The following is a 9,306-nucleotide window of genomic DNA, read 5'->3' as shown; positions in this document are numbered from 1 at the left end:
ATTACCTACCGTGAATATAATGGTTTGATTTCTAAAAGGGTCTTATTTCATATGAAATGAGGAATTTTTCATCCTGTATCTTTTATGTTAAAACTAATGTCTGTTAAATGAATGAAGATATTTTCAATATAAAATGTAAACTGCTCACTAATCACCTGCTATGAATACAATGTTTTAATGTCGTACATATCCATTTTGTTTATGGAAGGTTTGTCTTACTGTATAATAGCTGTGTGTGAGCGTGTGTGAGAATCTGGTTTTACCTGTATAGGATTAACAGTCAATTTGTTAATACATTTTATTTGATCATTTTCTTACATATTTCTTGTTTTTGGAGAGTGTATGATTGTGTAAGATGTGATTAGACAATCCCGATTATTGATTGAGATGTCAATGTGAGCCTTAGGCCCAAGCATTGTTTAGAAGTGAGTTTAGGAGGTATAATAACTCATTTCTAATGTTTCATCAGACCTGCTGTGTCCATTGAGGCCTACTTTAGCCACCACTAACAATCAGTAGAAGTGAATGGGGCTTGTGTGCATGTTCTCTTTTTTTAAGTGACAAAATAAATCTGTAACTAGGGACTGTTAGGCAAATGATTTCACCAATTAGATAGTCCGAGCCTGAAGAAAACCAATTAGATAGTCCGAGCCTGAAGAAAACCAATTAGATAGTCCGGGCCTGAAGAAAACCAATTAGATAGTCCGAGCCTGAAGAAAACCAATTAGATAGTCCGAGCCTGAAGAAAACCAATTAGATAGTCCGAGCCTGAAGAAAACCAATTAGATAGTCCTGGCCTGAAGAAAACCAATTAGATAGTCCTGGCCTGAAGAAAACCAATTAGATAGTCCTGGCCTGAAGAAAACCAATTAGATAGTCCTAGCCTGAAGAAAACCAATTAGATAGTCCTAGCCTGAAGAAAACCAATTAGATAGTCCGGGCCTGAAGAAAACCAATTAGATAGTCCTGGCCTGAAGAAAACCAATTAGATAGTCCTAGCCTGAAGAAAACCAATTAGATAGTCCGAGCCTGAAGAAAACCAATTAGATAGTCCTAGCCTGAAGAAAACCAATTAGATAGTCCTAGCCTGAAGAAAACCAATTAGATAGTCCGGGCCTGAAGAAAACCAATTAGATAGTCCTAGCCTGAAGAAAACCAATTAGATAGTCCGGGCCTGAAGAAAACCAATTAGATAGTCCTGGCCTGAAGAAAACCAATTAGATAGTCCTGGCCTGAAGAAAACCAATTAGATAGTCCGGGGCTGAAGAAAACCAATTAGATAGTCCGGGGCTGAAGAAAACCAATTAGATAGTCCTAGCCTGAAGAAAACCAATTAGATAGTCCTGGCCTGAAGAATACCAATTAGATAGTCCTAGTCTGAAGAAAACCAATTAGATAGTCCGGGGCTGAAGAAAACCAATTAGATAGTCCGGGGCTGAAGAAAACCAATTAGATAGTCCGGGCCTGAAGAAAACCAATTAGATAGTCCGAGCCTGAAGAAAACCAATTAGATAGTCCTAGCCTGAAGAAAACCAATTAGATAGTCCTAGCCTGAAGAAAACCAATTAGATAGTCCGAGCCTGAAGAAAACCAATTTGATAGTCCTAGCCTGAAGAAAACCAATTAGATAGTCCGAGCCTGAAGAAAACCAATTAGATAGTCCGGGCCTGAAGAAAACCAATTAGATAGTCCGGGCCTGAAGAAAACCAATTAGATAGTCCGGGCCTGAAGAAAACCAATTAGATAGTCCGGGCCTGAAGAAAACCAATTAGATAGTCCGGGCCTGAAGAAAACCAATTAGATAGTCCGGGCCTGAAGAAAACCAATTAGATAGTCCTAGCCTGAAGAAAACCAATTAGATAGTCCTGGCCTGAAGAAAACCAATTAGATAGTCCTGGCCTGAAGAAAACCAATTAGATAGTCCGGGGCTGAAGAAAACCAATTAGATAGTCCTAGCCTGAAGAAAACCAATTAGATAGTCCGGGCCTGAAGAAAACCAATTAGATAGTCCTAGCCTGAAGAAAACCAATTAGATAGTCCTAGCCTGAAGAAAACCAATTAGATAGTCCGGGGCTGAAGAAAACCAATTAGATAACAACCAATAGAAGTGAATGTGGCACGTGACATCAAACCAATTTCACTTCTATTGGTTGTTAGCTAGCATAAGTTTGTAGTGGCTGTTTAGAGAAAACCCAACCATGGGTTAGTTGTAAAAGCCCTCAAATCGGTACTTAATTGAATGAGTTTGACACCCCTGCATTATAGACTGAGCAGTGATGCGGTGGTGGAAAAAAATTGGTGGGTAAATGCTGTTTGCTGTGAATCAAGTATCGCTCCCTGTATTTTCAATGCAGTTTTCTGTGAATAAAGTATCGCTCCCTGTATTTTCAATGCATTTTTCTGTGAAATATTGGTAAACACTACACGTCGGGGCTCCCGAGTGGCGCAGCGGTCTAAGGCACTGCATCTCAGTGCTAGAGGAGTCACTACAGACCCTGGTTCGATCCCGGGCTGTTTCACAACCGGCCGTGATCGGGAGTCCCATAGGGCGGAGCACAATTGGCCCAGCGTCATTCGGGGTTAAGGTTTGGCCGAGGGAGGCCGTCATTGTAAAATAAGAATTTGTTCTTAACCGACTTGCCTTGTTAAATAAAAGGTTCAATGAAATGAAATCAGACATAACTGGTTTACATACATCAGTAACATGCATTTGTGACTATGAACAAATCACACTGCAATGGCTCCTCGCAGCCTTTAATATTCCATCTAGATGATTTATTTTATTGTCAAACAGTGATCCTTACTTACAGATACAGTAAAACCTTTCAGTAGCCAATTACATTGAGGTTACCACCATCTACTGTGAACATATATATCATTTTACAAACTATTCAACTCATCAAGGTGCCAATCTCTTGTCACTTTTTTTTGTGAAGGATTTTATTCCGATACAAATTGCACTTTTTAAATATGAGTACAAACTGACATTTGAGTTTGTTGCGCCCCATTCCTGAGCTATATAGTGTAGTGTATATACAGTGTACAAAACATTAAGAACACCTTCCTAATATTGACTTGCGTTGCAGTTCTCGACACATCTAAACCGGTGCGCCTGGCACCTACTACCATACCCTGTTCCAAGGCACTTAAATATGTTGTCTTGCCCATTCACCCTCTGAATGTCACACAATCCATGTCCCAATTGACTCCAGGCTTAAAAACATCCCTCTTTAACCTGTCTCCTCCTCTTCATCTACACTGATTGAAGTGGATTTAACAAGTGACATCAATAAGGGGTCATAGCTTTCACCTGGATTCACCTGGTCAGTCTATGTCATGGAAAGAGCAGGTGTTCTTAATGTTTTGTCCACTCAGTTTATAGTATTATGCATAGAGAACAGGGTGACATTTGGAAACCACACCTTTAGTTACATTCATTACCGTTTGTTCTGTTGGCTCACGTTTAATCTGATCGAATACTTGCAAAGCCAATTACATTCATTTAACTTAACCTTTATAAAAGTTGAGCTTGTAAAAATAAATCACAAAAAGAAAACATTTCTCAAATTAAGTAACTTATCAAATCTACATCGTCCTTTTTTTGCATATTATGTTATACTTTCTGCCCTGTATATTAGTAAACAAAAAACAGCAACTGTGAAAATCCCCAAAACAACACCTTCATAATACAGCATATGGCTTTTGAGGTTCAGAAACAAAAATGTCCCAGAATTCACACTGGCAATAAAACAAAATGTCCGACATTTATACAACCCAGGCAGCATCAGTTTCAACAGTGTTTTTCAATCCTGGTCCCTGCGACCCAAGGTGAACATTTTTGTTATTGTCCTAGCACTAATACACCTCCATCAGTCAAGTGTGTTAGTTCAACAACAGAAATGCTCACCCTTTTAGGTCCCCAGGATTAGGAAACACACAACATCTATCACATTGAGGCAGACCTACCAGAAGATTATACATTAGTCAAGTCATCTCAACAAACCAAATAATGTAACTGTAAACTGCCCATGATAACCCTCTTATAGGTCTCAATTACTAGTTACCAGTTATTAGGTACCAGTTACTTACTAGTTATCAGTTATTAGGTACCAGTGACTTACTAGTTATCAATGACTAGTTATCGAGTAATAGTTAGCAAGGATTACAGGACCCTAAGGGGCCTGGTCGATGTAGTACACTATACAGTATATAGGGAATAGGGTGCTATTTGTCTGACCAAACAAAGACAGTGTGTTGTCCATGTTGGATGTAAATATCTGCCAGGCTGGACAAAAAAAAAGATAAAAAAATGAGACCCAATGAACACTCAAGTAAATTATTTTTAAGTCTAACAGTCAGATCACACTTGTGTTTGTGTTTAAAGCGTGTACATGTTGGTGTGTGTGGATGGCCGTGTCTGAAATCTGTCATGCCTCCTACTTACTAAAACTACATATTGTGTACTAACAGTACTACATACTATTTAGAACGTACTGCTTAGTAAAGACATATGCAGTAAGCAACAAATATCAACATACTACTTATCTAATGCGCAATCGGGCTTGTTTCCACCAGTCGTTCATTTTTGTAGAGCGCCTTCCCCTATTCTGATTTTCAGCTGCTGTCAAACACAAGTGGGTGTGAAAAGACGATTCTCTTCCTCAATAGAGTATATAGCAAATTCTACTAGACGAAAGGCCAAATTAATATGACATCTTGGCATTTAAAACACACTCAATTTTCAAAATGTCAAATAATATTAAAACGTTCTACTTTCACATACCAAAAAAAAGCCTCCCCTTTAGAATGCAGGTACAGGTATTCTGCCACAGCCAGCACGTGTGTGTCTACTGCACGGCACAGGAGCCGCAGGGCAGAAAGTCCTGTACATATACAGCCACAGCCCTGGTGAGGTATGTCATACTGCCAAATCGTCCACTAGGGGCGCTGTCATACAACAAGCGACACACTCCTGTGGAGGGGTCTCTCTCTAAGATCTGCTCCTCTGCTCCCAAGTCCTTCTGTAGAGGAGGGGAGGGAGGAACTTTAATTTAAGAAATAAAAAAATAAGGGAAAAAAATATAAGAAAGAAAAGAAGAAAAGAAGGAAAGAAAGAAGGAAAAAGAAAGAAAGAAAGAAAAAGAAAGAAAGAAGGAAAGAGAAAGAAATAAAGAAAGAGAAAGAAGGAAAGAAAGAAGGAAAGAGAAAGAAAGAAGGAAAGAGAAAGAAAGAAGGAAAGAGAAAGAAAGAAGGAAAGAAAGAAGGAAAGAAAGAAGGAAAGAAAGAAGGAAAGAGAAAGAAGGAAAGAAAGAAGGAAAGAGAAAGAAAGATGGAAAGAAAGAAACAAGGAAAGAAAGAAAGAAGGAAAGAGAAAGAAAGAAGGAAAGAAAAAAGGAAAGAAAGAAAGAAAGAAGGAAAGAAAGAAAGAAGGAAAGAAAGAAAGAAGGAAAGAGAAAGAAGGAAAGAAAGAAATAAAGAAGGAAAGAAAGAAAGAAAGAAGGAAAAGAAGGAAAGGAAAATGCCCATCTAGTACTGGTAGAAAAAAAGAACAGAACCCACCTGTTCATAGTAGAACAAACAAATGCGAGCCCACCCACCTGGTCGTGGTAAAACATGTCGTTGGCGATGTGGACGATCTTCTCTACATGGATGATGCTGCCCACGCTGTCTATATCCACGTCTGCCAGCATGGTGAGAACTAAGATGGCCTCCACCAGTAACTGGCGGTACTCTGGCTGGGGCACCCGGTTCAGCACCGTCTCCACGTGCACCGCAAACTTGATCTCATCTAAAGTCATCTGGGGTGTGACGGGGGTTGGGGGAGTGGAAGGATGAGAGGGGAGATGGGAGGGGATGGGATGGGATGAGAGATGGGATGAGAGATGGGAGATGGGAGATGGGAGGGGAGATGGGATGGGGATGGGAGGGGATGGGAGGGGATGGGAGGGGATGGGAGGGGATGGGAGGGGATGGGAGGGGATGGGAGATGGGAGGGGATGGGAGATGGGAGGGGATGGGAGGGGATGAGAGATGGGAGGGGATGGGAGATGGGAGGGGAGATGGGAGGGGATGGGAGATGGGAGGGGAGATGGGAGGGGATGGGAGGGGATGGGAGATGGGAGGGGATGGGAGATGGGAGGGGAGATGGGAGGGGATGGGAGGGGATGGGAGATGGGAGGGGAGATGGGAGGGGATGGGAGGGGAGATGGGAGGGGATGGGAGATGGGAGGGGATGGGAGATGGGAGGGGAGATGGGAGGGGAGATGGGAGGGGATGGGAGGGGAGATGGGAGGGGATGGGAGATGGGAGGGGATGGGAGATGGGAGGGGAGATGGGAGGGGATGGGAGGGGATGGGAGATGGGAGGGGAGATGGGAGGGGATGGGAGGGGATGGGAGATGGGAGGGGATGGGAGGGGATGAGAGATGGGAGGGGATGGGAGATGGGAGGGGAGATGGGAGGGGATGGGAGGGGATGGGAGATGGGAGGGGATGGGAGATGGGAGGGGATGGGAGGGGATGAGAGATGGGAGGGGATGGGAGATGGGAGGGGATGGGAGGGGATGAGAGATGGGAGGGGATGGGAGATGGGAGGGGAGATGGGAGGGGATGGGAGGGGATGGGAGGGGATGGGAGGGGATGGGAGGGGATGGGAGATGGGATGAGAGATGGGAGGGGATGGGATGGGAGATGGGATGGGAGATGGGAGGGGATGGGAGGGGATGGGAGATGGGAGGGGATGGGAGATGGGAGGGGATGGGAGGGGATGAGAGATGGGAGGGGATGGGAGATGGGAGGGGAGATGGGAGGGGATGGGAGGGGATGGGAGGGGATGGGAGGGGATGGGAGATGGGATGAGAGATGGGAGGGGATGGGATGGGAGATGGGATGGGAGATGGGAGGGGATGGGAGATGGGATGAGAGATGGGAGGGGATGGGATGGGAGATGGGATGGGAGATGGGAGGGGATGGGAGATGGGATGAGAGATGGGAGGGGATGGGAGATGGGAGATGGGAGGGGATGGGAGATGGGATGGGAGATGGGAGGGGATGGGAGATGGGATGGGAGATGGGAGGGGATGGGAGATGGGAGGGGATGGGAGGGGATGAGAGATGGGAGGGGATGGGAGATGGGAGGGGAGATGGGAGGGGATGGGAGGGGATGGGAGATGGGAGGGGATGGGAGATGGGAGGGGATGGGAGGGGATGAGAGATGGGAGGGGATGGGAGATGGGAGGGGATGGGAGGGGATGAGAGATGGGAGGGGATGGGAGATGGGAGGGGAGATGGGAGGGGATGGGAGGGGATGGGAGGGGATGGGAGGGGATGGGAGGGGATGGGAGATGGGATGAGAGATGGGAGGGGATGGGATGGGAGATGGGATGGGAGATGGGAGGGGATGGGAGGGGATGGGAGATGGGAGGGGATGGGAGATGGGAGGGGATGGGAGGGGATGAGAGATGGGAGGGGATGGGAGATGGGAGGGGAGATGGGAGGGGATGGGAGGGGATGGGAGGGGATGGGAGGGGATGGGAGGGGATGGGAGATGGGATGAGAGATGGGAGGGGATGGGATGGGAGATGGGATGGGAGATGGGAGGGGATGGGAGATGGGATGAGAGATGGGAGGGGATGGGATGGGAGATGGGATGGGAGATGGGAGGGGATGGGAGATGGGATGAGAGATGGGAGGGGATGGGAGATGGGATGGGAGATGGGAGGGGATGGGAGATGGGATGGGAGATGGGAGGGGATGGGAGATGGGATGGGAGATGGGAGGGGATGGGAGGGGAGATGGGAGGGGATGAGAGATGGGAGGGGATGGGAGGGGATGGGAGATGGGAGGGGATGAGAGATGGGAGGGGATGGGAGGGGATGGGAGATGGGATGGGAGATGGGAGGGGATGGGAGATGGGAGGGGATGGGAGATGGGAGGGGATGGGAGGGGATGGGAGATGGGAGGGGATGGGAGATGGGAGGGGATGGGAGGGGATGGGAGATGGGAGGGGATGGGAGGGGATGGGAGATGGGAGGGGATGGGAGATGGGAGGGGATGGGAGGGGATGGGAGATGGGAGGGGATGGGAGATGGGAGGGGATGGGAGATGGGAGGGGATGGGAGGGGATGGGAGATGGGAGGGGAGATGGGAGGGGATGGGAGGGGATGGGAGATGGGAGGGGATGGGAGATGGGAGGGGATGGGAGATGGGAGGGGATGGGAGGGGATGGGAGATGGGAGGGGATGGGAGATGGGAGGGGATGGGAGATGGGAGGGGATGGGAGGGGATGGGAGATGGGAGGGGATGGGAGATGGGAGGGGATGGGAGATGGGAGGGGATGGGAGGGGATGGGAGATGGGAGGGGATGGGAGATGGGAGGGGATGGGAGATGGGAGGGGATGGGAGGGGATGGGAGATGGGAGGGGATGGGAGATGGGAGGGGATGGGAGATGGGAGGGGATGGGAGATGGGAGGGGATGGGAGATGGGAGGGGATGGGAGGGGATGGGAGATGGGAGGGGATGGGAGATGGGAGGGGATGGGAGATGGGAGGGGATGGGAGGGGATGGGAGATGGGAGGGGATGGGAGATGGGAGGGGATGGGAGATGGGATGAGAGATGGGAGGGGATGGGAGATGGGATGAGAGATGGGATGAGAGATGGGAGGGGATGAGAGATGGGATGAGAGATGGGAGGGGATGGGAGATGGGATGAGAGATGGGATGAGAGATGGGAGGGGATGAGAGATGGGATGAGAGGGGATGGGAGATGGGATGAGAGATGGGATGAGAGATGGGAGGGGATGGGAGATGGGATGAGAGATGGGAGGGGAGATGGGAGGGGATGGGAGGGGATGGGAGATGGGAGGGGATGGGAGATGGGAGGGGATGGGAGATGGGAGGGGATGGGAGGGGATGGGAGATGGGAGGGGATGGGAGATGGGAGGGGATGGGAGATGGGAGGGGATGGGAGGGGATGGGAGATGGGAGGGGATGGGAGATGGGAGGGGATGGGAGATGGGAGGGGATGGGAGGGGATGGGAGATGGGAGGGGATGGGAGATGGGAGGGGATGGGAGATGGGAGGGGATGGGAGGGGATGGGAGATGGGAGGGGATGGGAGATGGGAGGGGATGGGAGATGGGAGGGGATGGGAGATGGGAGGGGATGGGAGATGGGAGGGGATGGGAGGGGATGGGAGATGGGAGGGGATGGGAGATGGGAGGGGATGGGAGATGGGAGGGGATGGGAGGGGATGGGAGATGGGAGGGGATGGGAGATGGGAGGGGATGGGAGATGGGATGAGAGATGGG

General features: G+C 48.6%; 1 protein-coding gene across 2 annotated transcripts in view; it reads right to left on the bottom strand.

Moving 5' to 3' along the window:
• Nucleotides 1-2,760: 2,760 nt before the first annotated feature.
• phka1a (phosphorylase kinase, alpha 1a (muscle)) overlaps nucleotides 2,761-9,306 on the bottom strand; it is a 65,807-nt gene continuing 59,261 nt past the window's right edge. For both annotated transcript variants that reach the window (XM_071379338.1, XM_071379339.1), the window contains 2 exons: nucleotides 5,598-5,798; nucleotides 2,761-5,021 (listed from right to left, as the gene is read on the bottom strand). In XM_071379338.1, coding sequence (XP_071235439.1) covers nucleotides 4,848-5,021; nucleotides 5,598-5,798 — 375 coding nt within the window. In that variant the 3' untranslated portion in view covers nucleotides 2,761-4,847. The remainder of the gene's footprint in view (nucleotides 5,022-5,597; nucleotides 5,799-9,306) is intronic.

Source organism: Salvelinus alpinus, chromosome 31 (assembly GCF_045679555.1).
Source record: "Salvelinus alpinus chromosome 31, SLU_Salpinus.1, whole genome shotgun sequence".
Taxonomy (NCBI): domain Eukaryota; kingdom Metazoa; phylum Chordata; class Actinopteri; order Salmoniformes; family Salmonidae; genus Salvelinus; species Salvelinus alpinus.
The sequence above is the reverse complement of the archived record's forward strand: the minus strand, read 5'-3'. Positions and strand labels throughout refer to the sequence as shown.